The 18628-nt window shown below is 32.7% G+C and overlaps 1 protein-coding gene across 2 annotated transcripts in view; it reads right to left on the reverse strand.

The window, feature by feature from the left end:
• Window positions 1-18628, reverse strand: part of PPP4R4 (protein phosphatase 4 regulatory subunit 4) — a 68831-nt gene that overhangs the window by 1880 nt on the left and 48323 nt on the right. The window contains exons 12-25 of one of the 2 annotated variants that reach the window (XM_085317507.1): window positions 18073-18150; window positions 16525-16608; window positions 14998-15180; window positions 13009-13114; window positions 12252-12399; window positions 9378-9522; window positions 8634-8675; window positions 8463-8537; window positions 5408-5483; window positions 4918-4998; window positions 4486-4579; window positions 3992-4062; window positions 3329-3476; window positions 1356-1365 (exon numbers count right to left, since the gene is read on the reverse strand). In XM_085317507.1, coding sequence (XP_085173633.1) covers window positions 1356-1365; window positions 3329-3476; window positions 3992-4062; window positions 4486-4579; window positions 4918-4998; window positions 5408-5483; window positions 8463-8537; window positions 8634-8675; window positions 9378-9522; window positions 12252-12399; window positions 13009-13114; window positions 14998-15180; window positions 16525-16608; window positions 18073-18150 — 1341 coding nt within the window. The remainder of the gene's footprint in view (window positions 1-1355; window positions 1366-3328; window positions 3477-3991; window positions 4063-4485; window positions 4580-4917; window positions 4999-5407; window positions 5484-8462; window positions 8538-8633; window positions 8676-9377; window positions 9523-12251; window positions 12400-13008; window positions 13115-14997; window positions 15181-16524; window positions 16609-18072; window positions 18151-18628) is intronic. The other variant, XM_085317506.1, reaches the window with a different exon arrangement.

Here is an 18628-nt window from a genome sequence, read left to right on the forward strand (position 1 = left end):
AATGAGGGAACACTTTAATCTTCATACACCTCTCTATCATAGGACAAACATCATGACTGAATTCAGGAATATGTTAAGTAAAAACCTCAGTTTTACACCAAATTTACTTTGGTTTTTGGAAAGTTCCTGGAACAGCACAAATATTTGAAAAATAAAACAAAAAATGTTCATCCCCATGAGTTGCATTGCACTGTCAAATGTGAACAAGTGTGCATATGCACCAGAATAGTTTTATGGAAAAAAACAGATTTAGGCAATTAAGTAGTATTTAGTCAAAACATACATCACTTCAAACTAGAAATCATTAATTATATCTTATTACTATTTATTTATTAAATATTATTGCCCAATCTTCTATTATTTACAGACATGTTATTACCTAGAAAACTGTATTAGCTTATTCATGCTGCAAAGCTAATAAATTAAAAGCTAGGATTTCCGAGAATTTAGATGGCCAGTGCAATGGTTAATCAGCACATATCTAAGTATACATGATGATATAGTCTATATACATACAAGTTTCCTGCCTTACAGAGTGCACAGAAAAGGTGACACACATTCATGAGCATCTATTCAGTATCACCTCTTGGCTTTTCAAAATGTGGTCTCATTTATTCTACAATTTTCAAATTCTTCTCTCAATATGAGTTTTATCTGTCAACTGCTTATATGTTTTGATATTGATTTTTTCTTTTGCTCACTGAGGTTGCACTGAAGCTGGGTGGKTTTTTTTATTGTTTGTTTTTCAGAACAAGGATAGAACTTTCTGATCAAAAGAAAGATAGAAAGAGGTACATCAAACAACATTTGCAGTCAAAAAGAATAGGTGGATGAATGTACTGGCCACTGACCATTCCTAAAATCAGTATCTCTTGACATCTCCTTGCAGAGCTGTGGCAGTTTTTAATAAAACAATTAMGTACGGGCAAGCTGACAATAGAGAAATTGAATCTACAGTGCMATAGGCAATACACCAATTTGAGAGACATGTTTTCCTGTAAGAACAAAGAACATTAAAACTCTTATTTTTAAAGATAAACATAGGTCATTCTAAGCCTGTTCTTTATCCAAAATGTTTTTCTTCCCCTGGTGTATCTTCTTGGCTTCTGACACTACGCAGTTTAGGGATTTTCTGAACAAGAGAGAGCATCTGGATCATTGTGTTTAATCATATACCAACTTTCAAATATCTTCTGGTAAAGTATTCATTTGGGACTATTACACAGAGACTTGAAGCTGGGTCTCCTACATTCCAGTCTCCTGCCTGAAGTCAAAGGTATAGATTGTTCTGTCTGGGTCTTCTTTCTGTTCCTTTGTAGTCAAACAAAGAATATCAGTTTCATTTTAACTGACAGATGGAAAAAACTTCAAAATTCAGAAAAGTATGAAATGGAAAAATATGTCTACTTAATCTGCTTTATGAATATTAATTGATTTGCACAAAATCCTTGTGAGATGAATGAGTAATTGGTATTGTTAAAATGGCAGTTACAAAAAAGTAGGTCACAAAATTTAATATATTTTTCTGGTTTCAAAGAGAGGGAATAGAGGAACACAGTAATTAGAGTGAAATCACAAAAGCTTCTGAGGCCTAATTTATCAAATTTTTTGTAGCGCTGTACATCATTTTATGTACTTAAGGTACGTTTCCCATTTGATTATTACTGCTGTAAGTGTTCAGCACATATTCTTATCTAACTACTGAATTTGAAATCAATTACTTTGAAATAAACATCATCTAACAATCAACTCTGACCAGTTTGAAGTAAGTTTGTGAGTAGCATTTAGAATGCATTACATAGGCAAAGACATATATAGAGTGCAATTTGACAGGGCAGCCATAGAGTACTTAGATGTGAAACCATAGATTTGTCACATAGTTCTAGAAACAACAGGCCACAATGCGAGCTTGATTTCTTTCCAGAACAAATCCCTCCTCCTGCCCCTCCTGGGCCCTACAAAAAAGAAAACCTATGCAACCACATAGCAAGAGACCACATCACGATGATGATGTGTACAGGTGCCTAATACAGGCTGTTTAGTGAAATATTGAATTTTTTTTTAACTTCTGAATGTTTGTTTTTACAATTTAGTAAGTATTGTGGCTTTATTTATTACTATTTTTTAAAGGAACCTGAAAATATTGAAGTAGAAGATATAAGTTCATACAGCTACCTACTTAAGTCACTAGAAAGAACCACTGAACAGGTATCACTGTCACTGTTGTTTCCTCCTCATACCAGGCAAACTACTGCCATGTCCTTCTTCTTTCCTATCTGCTACCAGTCTCCATACCTCGGCTCCATCATCTTTACCCAGCAAGTCATGACTTCATATTCTGGATTCTCTTTTCATTCCTGGTGTATCCTACCTATTCAGACTTCTAAGTCACAGCTTATATTTCCCTATCCTTTCCAGCTACTAGTTCCAGTTTCTAGTCCATTTAAGCCTGCTTGTGCCAAACAATCTACCTTTCATTGTATATTTGGCTCTTTTCCTTTCTCCATTCCACCTTAGCTAAGCAAGCAAATCACTGACCACAGAAAAGTCTTAGTCTGGGCACCCAAAATTACAGCTAGTCCAATGACAGCAATTCAAGGCTAGAAGCTATTGGGTAAAATGAATCTGCAAGGAATTATTTATTAAAGTCTACAGAGTTTTGACTAACTACACTGCACAGAAATAAAATTTTTCTAAGAGAAGACTATTACAATTTTATCACAGGAGATAAAAACTCTTCTTTCATTTTGTTCTTGTGAAGTATTGAACAGTTCAGGCTGATTTTTAAAGAAAACAAACCTAAGGTAGACAGTTAACATTAACTTTTTTTTTTATCTAAATGCTTAATACAAGGCAAAGAAGGTAGCCTTAATGAAAAACAACACYACCAGTTCATCATAACTCTCAAAAATTCATCATGAACTCACTACATAGTAATTCATAAAAATATATTAGCACATAAAAGGAAAAATTAAATTATCTAACAATACATACCTTGTATTCCTCCAACTATGGGCAGATAAATCACAGTGACTGTAGTTATTGTGTATCAAATGCWGTAACCTTCACTTTGTCCCCTTCTACCTTACCCATAACATACTAGCTGAATAACATATGCAAGGGAAACAGAACATGAAAGACTAATTAAAAGGGAACATAATGCAAACTTAAAATACTTGTATTGAACACATCACATTTCTACCCTACTGTTTATTTCAAAATCTGGGCATGGAAATATCATAATATGGGCTTAATTTTACAGAGTTCCTAAAAGTTCCTTTGAAAATGTATCCCATAAACTTGACCTAACCCTTTGTCATCCACTTACATGCTCATTTTTCGTGACTGACTGTCTTTATTTCCATTGTTCTTTTGGTCAGCTGAGTTAGTTGAATTGCGAGAAGTTGAGAGGGAAGAACTAGAAGGGAGGGCAGCATTCCCATTATTACCAGTGGAACGAGTCCGGAATGAATCATCTGAAATGAAGATTTACAGCTTAGACAAATTTGTCTGAAAAAGATACACGCAGAATGAATAGAATAAGCTGTTTTTTCTACTAAATAATGCTTAAATTTTGATTTTCTATAAGGAAACTGTTGCAACTAACTTCTTCAAATATATTTATGAAAAAATGATAAATAAAAACAGAACATACACTGTTTGGGAGAAAATATGAATACATGTGAAGGTATGAAAACGGTTAGATTTATCTGGCCAGTCTTCAGCTATTTAGTCTATGCTATTTGTCTAGTATGTATTGATAGCGAATGGAAATGTAGTGAATACATTCCTTTGGAAAGCAGTTCATCCTATTTTAATATTTAGTCTAAACTAATCATTCACACTCCTCTACAATCAATGGAGAGAAACAGGCATTTCCAGACAGTAGTTTCCCCCCTTAACTTAGGAGATAATGTACATTGTGCTTGGTTAATGGTACCTCAGATTCAGCGCTGTCACAAGAAAGTAATCTACAAAATAGTCTACTTACCACTAAAAGATAACACAGAACTCTTTCCTATTCCTGATACAGAAGATGTATATCCTGTAGCAGCACTTCTACTAAAAAAAAAAAAGTTGCTTATTACAACTTATTATTGTTCTTTTAAACTGTATAATTTCACATTCTTTTGTTTGATGATATTTGAGCTTGTTTCTGAGTTTATATGAATAAATTAAGAAAGGTATGCCCACATTTCTTTAAGACACGTACAAATTTAGATCTAGCAGTTCATGTTGAAAAAAATAGTGTATGATAAAAGGTGACATACATTAACATGACAAGAACTCACAAGAATTTGTTGACCTCAGTGGTATTGCCTCCTTCCATACAAAATTGAATACCTTATCCATTTAAACAGAAAGCTGAAAAACTAGGCTACAGTTCAGAGAGCTCAGTGAGCATATTTCTACTTGTGTAGATTCACGTATATCTAATTTTCTAAAAGTTGTTTATTAGATAAGTAATTAAAATGATAAAGATACTTAGGACACTTGTCTATGTTGCTGTATTTTGGATGTAGTGCTTGAGTACTGAAAGACTGACTTCGAACCAACTTGGATTTCTTGCTTTCTTTGCCTAAAATACATAAAAGTAGCAAACATTTTTAATATGGAAATCATTGCATTTCCTCAGTAATTAAGAATATCTTTTAATATCACTTTTTGTTAAACTATGTTAGCGAGAGGAACTGATACAGGTACTTATATAGCACTAAATACTCATTACACCACCTGTTACGTACCAAAGAATAAAACTAAAAAGCATAGAAAATACATTCAGTTATAGGAATGGATCTTTTTCCTATGTGTTTTAGGTGAAACTCTCGCCGACAAGAGTCAACAAYAGCTTTGCTGGATTTCAAACCGGTTATGTGACATGAAAGCATTCTAGAAGAATTTTTACAGAGTTCTTACCTGTTGATGTACCAGCAGAGCTTCCAGGAAAAGAAAGAGGTACATTTTTTGCCAATGCTGATGATGTTTTACTGTCTCTACCTAAAAAAAGAGTCTCGTATGAATACTGCTTTCTGCTAAATAGTCTAACTTTAAATAAAGGAGGAGGACATAATATATCACAAGTCCTAAGGTAAACAGTAATAATATCTAACCCAGTGCGACTAGGATTTTGGAATTATCATAAATTACATTGCACCCTAACAGGAAACAAAATATTGATCTAATACTTTTAAGTATTTTACTAATAAAGCCCAAAGTCTTCTTTCTAAATAGCAAAGCCAGTTTTCATAAACATTTTTAAAAATACATTAAAAAAAATCTATTGCCATTTCCTTATACTCTGATATTAACTGCAAGAACAAAGTATCCATATTCTGCTCCCTTCTTTCCCTTTCTAAGGTTAAGAATAACCCACGCACATAATATGTACTTAAGTATATAAACTTACGCTTCTTTTCAAACATCTTATCACTAATATTTGTGGATCTTCCTTCATTTTGCTGCTTCTCTTTTTCTAACTGTTCCTAAAATAATAATAGCAATAAAGTATTACACAGAAAATTTTTAAAAATAAATTGTATTTCAAATAGACCAGAAGTTTTCAAAAATGAGCATGCTTCCATTTCACCAAAATACAGTTAACTTCTACTCTTTTCTACTATTAGTGTCAAGCTTAACGAATATCCAGAGACCCAATTAAATAATATTGAGTGAAATGAGGGTATATATGCTATACAAAAATCATACCAAAAGATACTGATTTTATTTGTGAAGGAACCTGAGAGTTAAAGTTCTCATTTATAACATTTACTAATAAAATTACATCGCGTATAAGGTTTTCTTTTCTTTTTTCTTTCCTTTTTTCCTTTTGTTATTAAAAAAAGTTGAAAAGACAAAGAAATTAGCAGCTGACAATGGAAAATTATTTTGCTACACAGCTGCTCTGACACAGAATGCCAGATCGGGCTAAAGAGGGGCACAAAAACACAAGATTAACAGTAGTAGCTATATTTTTAATTCAAATGTACAATTCGATGAAAACTTTTTCCCAAATGGTACTGTTTATCAAATATGCTCGAGTTTTTTCAAGCTATCTGCAATAGCTAAGCCATTATAGAAAACAAAGCAAAGTATTATTATTCTTTAATTTTATGAAATTTATTTGCCTTTCTATAATACTAGGTACCTTTAGAGATCACAGCCATAGCCAGAAGACAGTATTAACACAGCTATATCAATAATTTCAAGCCAATATTTGCTTCAGGCTTCTTGGTAAATAGATAACACTCTAACTTAAAAAGTTATATTTTTTTTCTGTGCTGCACTCATAATAAAATGTCCTAAGTGAACCTAAATTGTTCTATCCTATTCTTTCATTTCATTCTCATTAATATCCAAATAAGAAAAGAGGTAATTAATTTAGGTCAAGGTTGCTGAAATGTAGTTTCTGCAAAGTCACTTACTAAAATTAAGGATCTTATTAACACATTCAACATTACCAATCAGATATGCCTAACTGTCAAGACCACAGCATGTCACAACTTATTCTGTGTATCGCCTGTTCCACAAATCATGCCTCTAACAGACTATGCTTAACAAGACTTTTACGATAAACAAGATATGCCCATGTTAGTGTGATACCTCATAGAAGTACAGACTTCACTTAAAGTCTAGCTACAGAAACAGGGTGAAAAGTAGTATTATTTTAACGAACAGCTTCCAGGACTTGAGCTAACTTGTGCATCTTACAACACAGAGCTCCCCTATTTCATCACAGGCCCAACTACTTTCACTATAAAAACATTAGTTATATCTACCTAAAAATGTCAGAATCTAACACTAAGTTCAAGTGTTTGAATCTGCGTGCAATGGCTGAGAACAAAGTTTGAATCTCTGGCTTGAGATAACGAGAGATGGCAGGATGCGAACATGGTAGAGGGAGGTTAGTGTGCATTTCTGGTTACCCTTTTCCAGTTGACTCTGCTTTGAGTAGGAAGGCTGAACTAGATGATCTTCAGGGCGTAAGAACTATTCTATGATGCTATGACTCTAGCATGGTACAACTAGAAGGTGAATATCTGGAAGTATAGGGCTGTAGCAATTTGACACTGACCACAGGTTCATGCAACACAGATCCAGTACTAAAGACAGAATTGATCAGACTGTGGAATTAGATAAGCTATGTAGGAGAAAACTCACAGGGGAACTTAAAGACTTTTAAGGGAACTTATTTAACTCCCATCTCACAGACATGTCCTGATCCACAGTCTCAATTGCTACAAAACTGCAAAGAGAAAGATAATTACTGGATCGAGTACATATTTGAGAAACCAGAGCAGTAAAACAGCTAGGAACAAAATGAGTGAGTTCTAATGTATTTCCAGAGGTATGGACCTGAACTAATATCTTTCCTGCTCAGAAAGTCAGATAAAGCCAGGAACTCTGTTGCTCATACTCAGCAGAGCTAGTGGAGAGGTCTGAAAGGTTGCTTCACCTGTGAAAGAAGATACCAAGAACTGAGAAAATCAACTGCCCAAAAGCAGTTGTTCTATGGTACCTATTGGTATCAAAGATGGCCACATATATAGTTTCTGTAGCAGTCCTGCAGAGGAAAAAGTGACATTTTTTCAGATAGTCTTGAAATTGCTCTGATTCACTACGGAAGAGTTCTATTGCTGCAGATTAGAGGAACTGCGCTAGAGTTATCTAGCGTCTTCTAAAGACCATTAGGTTCTCACACCTTAGCCCATAGAGGAGGAAGAACGGAAGACTGCAGTTTTTGAAAGTAACCTAGTCTGTATGAAGATGTTGTAAGCTATGTGAGTGTCTGCTGCAGCTTCTGCTTACAGCCCAGATTGATGATAAATAGTTTAAGCTGGAAAGCATGGAAACAATAGCATTCTACAGACTTCTCTTCCAAGTCCTAATCATCTTGTAGATCCTTCTGCTCTATGCAGCCTACCCTAAGACTCCCTCCTGCCAGGCTGCAGCTGTCAGTGGCCTTTCTCCTCTTTCTTTCATTCTCTTCTTATTAGCCTGTAACACACACACAGTCCTCTTCAGCTTCCTTGGCACTAAAGAAGTTATGACATTAGTTTCTTTGCCTACAGAAGCTGTATACGAATTCCGAGATATTTAACTATTCAACTCATTACATCATACAGGTCTGACAAATTGCTAAGCTCCTTCAAAAAAAAATCTCAGAAAGGTGTACTGAAGTAGCTGGAATTTTAGAACTATAGAGGCATTAAGTGAGAAAAATTCTGTAAGAAATTCCAATTTGCCTTTCTATTTGACATAGTACATTTATATAGCAATGAAATGGAAATTGTATGTTATTTTGAAAGAGTTAACTCTATTGTAAAGAGTAAAATGAAACCATATATTGATTATGAATTCACCAAGCCCCTCCACTGTATGTAATTCCTTTATCTTAAAATTCTTTCCCCATTAAGCTTTCTACTGTTAACCAAAAAATGAAAGAATGTACTGATAAAATATACCATTTCCAGAAGGAGAAGTTCTTGTCTCTCTTTTTCTTGGTCCAGTAAGTCATTTTCATAAAATCTTTTCTGAAACTTCAAAATAAAAAAAAAATCAATAAAAACATGTATCATTACAGGAAAATGGGAATTAAGAGTACTTAATAAGTGTTAAAGCTAGCAAATACTTACACCATCTACAGAGATCTCCATTCTGTCCAATTCTAACACTGTCTATAAAAAAATTAAAATATTATTTATCTTTAGTCAACAGCATGCCACACTTAACTAAAAATCTGCCAAGGTAAGAAAATTTAGGAGAGTTATATTCAAAACTAAACATGGCTTTCAGGAGGTTTTCTTTTATTTGCTTTCCTTCCTAAACATTTGAAGCCCATGCTTGTACTGCTGTGTTACTAATGCTTAAAGTTAAAAACTGCCAGAGAGCCTTCCGAGAGCCCCACTAACACTCACAGTGAAGGACTAAYAGATCATCCATATTCAATTAAAATACACTCAAAGGGAACTTGGGCACATCATTGGCTGGAGCATGGATCTAGGAAATAAGTACTCTCGGATAGGTGCTCATCCAGTCCCTCCTGCAGCCTGGCTCTATCAGGAAGCCAGCTACTTTAGCTACTTTACTTCATGACATCTTTGAAACCAAGCACGGACATCAGAGATATATCTTTTTTTGAATGTCCTCATCACAAAGATGCTGTAACATTTTAAAATCCTGTATACRTAACTAAGGAAACACCAATGCATTATATATCATCTTCTTTTAATCGTTCACAATTACAAAAAAGACATTAGAGGATGTTAGCCTGCTGTTCCTACATTAAAAAAAAAAAAACAACAGAAAGCATAACTTTGATCATCTTAAGCTGTTAATAAACCCAACATAAAGTGTTGCTGGAAAGGAAAAATGCTTACTCTTTTTACAATAGTCAGCACATCTTTGTCTTTTTCTTGACACAAAAGTTTCCTTATACACAATTCCAGCTGCTGAAGTAAAAGTTTGTCAGTGGGAATCTTCAAAGTAGATTTAACTTTTGGCAACAAGTAGCACAGCTTCATTCTATTAAAAAAGTAAATAATCAACCTGTGATGCATTATTTGTATAAATAACAGCAATAAAAAAGAAATTAACAAACATTCTAAAAGGTTAAATTGAGAAGATGAAGCATGTAATCAGTAGATATTATTCAGAAATTATTTTAAATTGTTAATGTGTTATTTTTAGACACACTGTAACATTTTAGAAAACTTCTCCATAAACTGGGACTCTGCAGTCCCAATTTGCAGTACCTATATTTGAAATTCAACCAAGACTTTAGAGTCTTTCTTTTTTATATATACATAGAAAGATAAACAGATCTGTAAATTCTGAAAATTATCTAATTCCTGTGGGTACCCCTATATACTCTTAAAATATGGTCTATTGGTACATAAGAACCTAATGCCTCACCAAAAATCAAGTGAATATAGCTCCATACAATTGCCAGGAGGAAGTTGCATCAGATAGGCTAAACTGAATTAACTGTTTACTGGCTCCAAAAGGAATCATGTTTGCTCTCTGCTCCCTCTGCTTATGTTGTGCTGTCTCTGGTACTGCCTGGACCTTTCATTAGTTGATTAAATCCAGCCTGTTAATGCACATACATATGTGCGAACAGTTCCATAAAAACGTACGCATTGCTTTTTTATAATGCTAAGAACCAAAATTCTTCATGGATTAAACAAAAAATATTTCATACATTTAAGAAAATAAAAATCACTGCATTTAATCAGGCTGCAAGAGCATCTAATAGTGAATGGCAAGAATAGATTTACAAAATGTACATTATATATATGTTATATATATACTAGTGATATTTCCCTACTATGTATTCTGTCAGTCTCCTCTGGCTTGTGATCAGAGATTTCCTGTGCCAGAGATGGTAAATTTGTATTTAATAGCTGTGAAAAGATTCATCTGATATGAATTTGTCTGACTGTTTTTAATACCTTCAAACATTTTAGCCTTCACAACATCTGTATTACAAAGAGTTATACCATTCTGCAGAAAACTGGAATAATATCTCCCTAAATTTGTTTTAAAATCACCAACAAATATCTAGGACTGACTTTTTCACTTCACTTCATTACTGACTGCACTTTTTTTAAAAAAAAAAAAAAGAAAGAAAAAAAGAAAAAAGTTAAGGAATAATCCAGGAAAGAATTATGACAAAAACACACTTAATAGATGACAAGTTATTTCAAGTTTCCATTAAATTTTACTACTGTATCCATAGGTTTTTTTATTAAAATATTTTTAAGAAATAATAAACCATTTAGAAATAATAAAATACACATTTATTTCATTGTTTTACTATGATCCTCTTAACATGATGACATGAGACATGAATATTAACTTACAAGCACAAAATAATTCAGTTCATGGGTTTGGGATCCTCTTGAACTGATCTAGGTTGTAATAGCTACCCTATACACATGGTCTATCTAAGCATTGTTTAACTGTACTTACTGAAGCTAATGCACACATCTAGTTGCAAAATATTTGTATAAATTTCTATGTAGCATCCATATTATATGTTTAGATATCTAAATGATGACAACACGAATTCTACATGTCAGAAATAAGATTAAAAGGCTAAAAATCACACAAAAAGCTTAAAACCACATAATTTTCTAACTGTAATAATTATTGAACTGCCTGGTCTCAATCTGTTTATGGAAGAAAAAAACACTATAAAGGAAATATTAAAAAAATATAAAGAACGGATAAAAATTCTATACAAAGAAATAAAAATTCTGCATACTAACTCTTCTTATATTCTATTCTTTTTCAATTTATTGTAATGAAGTAGAACATTTTTGCACAGGGTGAAACTATGCTAACTTGGTAAGCTCTGACCATTGAAAGAATTACTTATGTGTTAAACTTTAGGCAACATGATGTTGAAATGGATGGAAATTAATGAAGACTATGAAGTTAAGCTTGCCTCCCTAAACCCAGGTAACAGCTCGTTACTTTCTTCTCACCTATTGCTTAGTCTCCTACATCTGTGCTCCTTTCTCATGACTTCGTACCTCCGGATCAGTCCCCTAAACAATACCCTACACCCAGATCGACCTACTTCTCTGGTTTTCTGTCATACCCAGAGCCTCTGTGTGTTCAATACTGATCATGCTGAAGGTTCTGTGCCTTCTGGGGGAATCTATCTTTTTATCAGGTAACCAGCTTCTGCTGTTTCAGGTAATCAGCTTTACAAAGCTTTCGTGTATGTGACTTTTTTTTTTCATTTTCAACATTTAACAAATGGATAAACATAAAGTAAAAGCCACTTTCTTAATTCTATTTATTTGCAGAATTATAACTTTAATCTCTCTTTTATTGACACAAAAAAAATCACAAGTTATTGTTTGCTTTTAAGAGACTTTTTGAACAATGGAAAAGTATTTAAGTTCCCTTTTCTAAATGCTTTGCTGATACTAACCATGTGAAATCCTAAGAGAAATTTTACATGCATCTCTCTCAAATTTTGTGATGAAAACAAATTGATACCACATGTTTGAATACCATTTACTATTACTATTTACTATTATGTTAACGTTCATTAGTATACTTAACAGGCAATTTTTTCTTCCCTTTCATTTTATGTTTTGAATGTTTTATAATTTTTTGTCATTAAAAGAATTACCTTTTTACTCAAGTCATATTACTTAAAAAAACATAGCAATATTTCTTAATGTATTATATAAAGCTTTTTTCATGTATCCTGTTTAATACTCTTGGTACAGTACCTCACATTTGCTACTGGATCATGTGTAAGTTCAAGCACAGGCAGAAAGAAGTATTTACAGAAGAATGATTTGGAAAACAATTCCATAATGAATTCACAGGTATCTAAAAAACGAAGTCTGTTCCAGTAACTTTTTCCTTGGCCCAGTTCTGAAAAATAACGATCCACATGTATTACCTATAAAGTTTTCACTGTAAGTTAGAAAACACTTCAGAGATTAACCTTTGACTGAAACATGAAAATCGTACTTGTCACAAGGCACACTTTCTCAGTCGATCTCAAATCTTCCTTTAGGTGGAAGCCTAAGCCCACTGATTTCAGTAAGCATTTTTGTCAGTGACTACAATGAAACAAGAAACTCAACCTCTGTCACTTTAACCATTTGGGGGAAAAAAAAAAGTCAAAACCAACAAGTGAACTACCTAATATGTTGAACATAACCCTGTGTACCTTTAAACCACACCACTGGTGCATTAAAACAACTGTGTAAGGACTAAGGATTTTTAATGAGAACCTTTCAACCTTCTATATTATCTCTGGAACATATAGCATAGACCAGAAAGTCAACTTAGAGACTTCAGATATATTCCTCAAATATTCCAAATATGTTTTGACTGGTGAGACTGTGAGCCAGAATATCTTTTAACTGTAATTCTAACTCTGGCGGTCGGGAGTTACAATGAATAAATACAACCATGCTTAGATTTTCAGTCAAAATTAACTTGCTTCTCTAAGCAATCAAAGAAAAATTATCTTACGTTCAATAAGTTTCTGAATGACCTCATGCCTCTGTTCTTGTTTGCGATTATAACGTAAGTAAACACAGAGAGTTCGAGCAGCTGCTTTTTGGACTGGCAGAACATTCTTGAAAGAAATAAAGGAAATATAATTAAATATAACCGAAAGAATATGACTAAAAATGTATAAAATTTTTTGAAACAGAAAAAATAGCTGAAAATTAACTTTCCTAACTTTATAAATTTTGAAATAATAAAGAATGTGTTTATTAGATCAGTAGAATGCAAAACCTATGTACCTGTATGCATTTGCACATGGTAAATCTAAGAAGAAAGAAGGTATAGCTAAATTTTAAAATTCGTTTAAATTCCTTAAGAACTCAAGTTTTTTTAAAATAAAGTAGACCAAATGTTTTATTAAAGAATCTAAATCCTAGTGCTTTCAGGTACTTAAGAAGTAAAAATAGACCATTTTTGAAAGTACTATGTACTTAAAACATACAAGCACTTTTTCCTAACACTTTAACACTACATTAGCCTTACTAATGACTGAGGTCTTTCTCAGAGTGAAATGCTAGGAATTTATTTTCCTTTTTTCTAGTAATATAACTATGCTACTTTCCTCACTTCAGGATTAATAGATATCCTAGATTCAAAATTATTTCATGTCTGCTCAGTAGAAGTTTATTTACAGATATAGTCATTTAATGTTTTACTGTTTACTTTTTATAATCCAAACTTTCATCAAATTACAGATTTACGGCTGCCATAACTGCCTCATTTGCAGATACAATTACATTTAAAATGCTGGTTGCCCTAGAAATTTTTCAACATTAGCATGTTTCATTCAAATATAATTTCTTGTATAATATTTTCTCTTAATTTTAATTCCAATAACGCACTGTATTCTTATATCAAAAAGACAATGACATATAACAGGTATCATCCTACCAAGCAGACTTGAAGAATAGGAATATTAGTCTAAACCAAAATGCAATTCCCATGAAGCACAACAACAATTTGTATTTTAAGAGAAGAGTTGTCAAGGAAAAATGCACATTATTTTGGTGTGTACCAGCATTTATAGTTTCTACTATATTGCAAAATCACACTGATGAAGGGTATATCAATAAAGGACATTATCCATTCACTTTGTTATTCAAATATTGGARGCTAAAATAAAGAATCATTCAGTTTTGTTTAAGATTTTAATGACGCTATAATTAAGTTTAATTTATGTTTTAACTTTCAACTACTATTTCTATTGATAAATAAGGAATCCAGATTCTTCCTTTTATGACTTTACCTGTACAAGAGCATAACTCCATTTAACTATTACTCTAATACACTCACAATAAAATTGGCATAATGTAACAGAGAATAAGGAAGTTTAATCAATTCATGGGCCATCCACTTCTTTATTTCTTCCACCCAACTTGTTTACTAAACTATTTTGTTTACTAAACTATTTCTTAAATGCCGTAAATTCATCTACTTTTAGAAGGCACACAGGCCACTATATTGTGGACATAGAAAATAAAAGTCGCAACATCATCTCTTACAACAGAGTTTTACTCTTGAATTAATTCAATAAAACATCAAGCCAGTAACTCTAAATGAGCATTCATTTTCAGAATTAAATATTCTTTCATAAAGAATGGAATACAACGCAAGGTAATCTATAGAATCACGAAAAAGTTGACATGTCAGAGGAAATAATTTGGATTTACCTAGAAACAAACTGATGAAGAGCTAAATGAAAGAAAAGAAATCTGGATGGGGAAAAAAACATGATGATCTCTCCATCCAAATCCTGCTCTTCATATGGGGAAAAAGTAAGTTCTCATTTTCTCAATCTTACATGAAAAAAAACATCCTGATACAGAACATACAGTGAGAAGTATTACCTTCAGATTAATATATAACATAAATAGTGCTATAGATGGCAGTATCTGGTGCTAATTTTGCTAAAATATAAGAAACAGTAGAAAAAGATACACAAAGGCTCACATTTGTCAAAATGATTGTCAACATTCTATGAAGAAAACGATAATAAATTTGATCACTTGATATGATATGAGGGAGACATGCATATTTTTGTAGTAACTTCTCGTGAGTTCTCCACTTTAAAGAAGTTGCTGCTCTTTGTTCTGCTGTTGTTAATGCAGGTATCAGGTCTGGGATAGACAATAACTAGAAATAAAAATATAAGCATTAAAATTTTACATCTCCAACCTCTCTATTACACTACTATGCTTAAAAAACAAGTCACAACAATGCAAGGAGGGAAGAGATTTAAAGGGGTCAGTTAACTGGTCTACTCAGATGGGATCAACTATATAGAGATTGTTTTTGGTAGATGTTAGACTAACTTACTCTCAAAAAATTCTGATGACTGGGATTGTATAATCTCCTTCAAGTAGTTTGTTTCAATGATTAACTAGTCAAAAAGCTTTTCCAGTATCTAACTAAGTATATCTTCACTCTACGTTAAGCTGATTTCTCCCTACCTAATCTCTTCCCCAGACAATGAAAGACTACTAATCATTGTTGTCTTTGCAACAACCTTTTACAAGTATAAAGATCATTACTTATATCCCTCCTCAGTCCTCTTTCTCAAACCAAGCAAATCGCTTTTCCCTCTTAACCTCTAAAACTTTGCAGTTATTCTTCTCAGCTCCCTACTTGATTTCAGTAAAAACTGTGTATCTTAAGTAGGAGGTAAACACTTTATGGCAGTCAAGTGGCATTAGCACTAGGCAAAGTGAAATAGATACTGCTACGCTTCGCATGTCATTACTATTATATGTGATATAAATTTTAAATGGTAAACATTGACCTATTCACATACTAAGAAATTTGAATTTTTTTCCATACAAAAAAAAAGAAAAATTTGTTCTTGGTCTTTTGGAATATATGATGTATCTCTACATTTAGGAATTAATCCTCAAAACAGCATCTCAAGGCTGAGGATGATCTTATGTCCCATTTTACAGCTGAAGAAATGGAGTCACTGAATAAAGTGCCAGTGCCTTCCAGAGCCACAAGTAAAGTAGAAAAGCTGAGAACTGTATTCAGATCTCCTAAGTCCTAGTTCAGTGCCTTTACCTTAAGAAATAGATTTATGCCTAGCAGAAATTAGGTATGAAAATAGCATCYGGGAGCAGTTAGGTATTTACAGTCACTTTCTGAGCATGAAAACAATTTTTTAAAAAAAATCTCAATTTGGATTCAATTTAATTATTGTATTTCAAAATTTGATCTATTTGGTAGCTTTATAGTTAATTAGAAAAAGAACATGGATACGTTTTTTTTAAATTAAGTCTAATCTTCCAAAACCTTTTTATATATTAAAGGCTATAAAGTCAACAAACAATCCAAAAACCACAGAAGCTTTTGTTTCTCCAAARCAGGAACACAAAGGCAAGAAAACCTTTTCATACAAATACTTTCAATGATCCTGGTATGTCTGAAACAGCTTTGTTACTAACTTTCTTTGCATTTAGAGACTAAGTTACAAAACGTGAGGATACTGACCTTGTTTTCAGATCCACTGTTTTCTCCTCCATTAGTCATTAGTTCAAGGATTTCAGGAAGGTGACCTACCAGTGCATCTAATACCTATTTAAAGCAAGCTTGYATGAATCAGGTTTGTAAAATAACTTGACTCAATTTTTCTCTCTAACCAGTATGTCCCTGCTGACATCTCTTATGTGACTGTTCTCTCATCAACATTAAAAAAAAAAAAGAACAAAAAAGTAAAGAGTAAGGTATAACTTATTTGCATTGATGATGACTGGGATTTAAAATTTATATTTTAATATAAATACTTGAGTAAGGTCCAACTAAAGAAACTAGAACGATAGCTTTTATTCGCATCACTATCCCAGTCAGACTTTCCAAACAATACTTAGCATGAAATACTCAAGTATGAACATTCATTCTTAATAAAGATCTATATTTTAAAGACAGTTAAACAGCCAAACATAAAAAAACATATTTTGGATATTTGCCAGATAAATCTTAAAGACAATCTTTCCTGCTTTAAGAAAAACTGTAGTTGACAAATTAAAATAGAATACACAGCTTTATTAATATAACCACCTTACTTTMAAGCACTGAAACATCTGAAATTGCACTAGAAAAGTACACTATTAAATACTTCCTGGTATCARTTCTGAGGATTTAACACATTTAAAATTTGTATTATTCAGTTAACTCCATAGGGATTGAAATGCTGGATTTTTCAAAATCATCAGCTGCTTTTRAGTCTCAACTTTCAGATATTCAACTTGAGAGATGTTTTAAGAARGGTCAGAATTTCATAATTTGCAAGAAGATACTCTAAGAATATTTTTAATTCTCTTGAAAATGTCTAACACTGGGTACCAAAATAAAATGGAGGACCTAAAAGCCATACTCATTTTTACACGCTATATCCAAAGATCCTACATAGAGAGCAAAAACGATGAGCTATTGGAACAAATGTTATCAGAAATGATTTGGTGTCAAATATAAACACTTCTCTTTCTTYCAATCCAAGAAAGTCACACCACATTGTTTTTAATACAGCTGGTTTATATTTTACATACTGTGAAACCAAGACACTAACACATATAACTGTCTCAAGAACACTCAGTTAATCTGTATGAGATCATAGATTAAAACTCTTCCTATAAGCCCGGATCTTTGAACCACACATAACTTCTTTATCCCCCTTCAACTGCAGAAGTGGAAAACAAAACAAAGCAAAAACCTGGAACACTACTGATGACCTATTTTAATACAGTATCAAAAACAAACCTTTCCACAGAACTTTACAAAGTAATAAATGCTAAAATAATTAATAGAATGTTCACAATAAGTATTAAGAAAGCTAATAAAATCACTGTGGGTTTATTAAATTCAAACATCTTCCTATCTTCCTCTTTAATCACAGAAGGCTTGCATCTTTACAAAGAGTCTGTGAAACAGAAGTAAAAGCTATCTATCATTTCAACACTTTGTCATATTACAGTTATTAAACTTCAAGATAATCTGCCTTAATGTAACAAACAAAATAAAGTTCCAATGAGAGTACATTACCTCCAGTGACTCATCCTGTAACAATGTTACCAGTTCTTTGTGTATGGTATACACACCAGAATTTAAAAGCTTAGCAACCTAAAAATGACAGTAAGATAAAAAGGTGAAACACACTTTAGCTCCATGGAACCACAACAGTTATATTACACATGCTTACTTTTCAGCAAGCGTAAAGAAGGGATGCAGAACWACTGTTTAGTACCAGTCTTCTAAAGTTATATACTTTCCTGCTCGYTACATCAAGAAAAATGCTAATATAAAGAAAATGTGACAGAACTATTGTCTAACCACGAAGCATGTTTTTAGGTTTAACTCTATTTAACATGTTTTTCAAAAGTGTTTAAGACTGCACTGTAAGGCCCAAGAAATTCACTCCGGAATATTAAATATCCTACTTCACGCTCCTCAGGAGAGTTAACAGTCATTTAGCTATATAATTTACAAAAAAAGAAAACACAGAAATTGGCTTAGTTAGTTCTGGACTTTAAGTTTCCCTAATCTTCCTCTCTGCAGGTTTCACTTCTTAACGCAAGACTTTATTGTTATTCATACGTCA

This window comes from Rhea americana, unplaced genomic scaffold (assembly GCF_003343005.1).
Source record: "Rhea americana isolate MKP2758 unplaced genomic scaffold, rheAme1 scaffold_5, whole genome shotgun sequence".
NCBI classification, from domain to species: Eukaryota; Metazoa; Chordata; class Aves; order Rheiformes; family Rheidae; genus Rhea; species Rhea americana.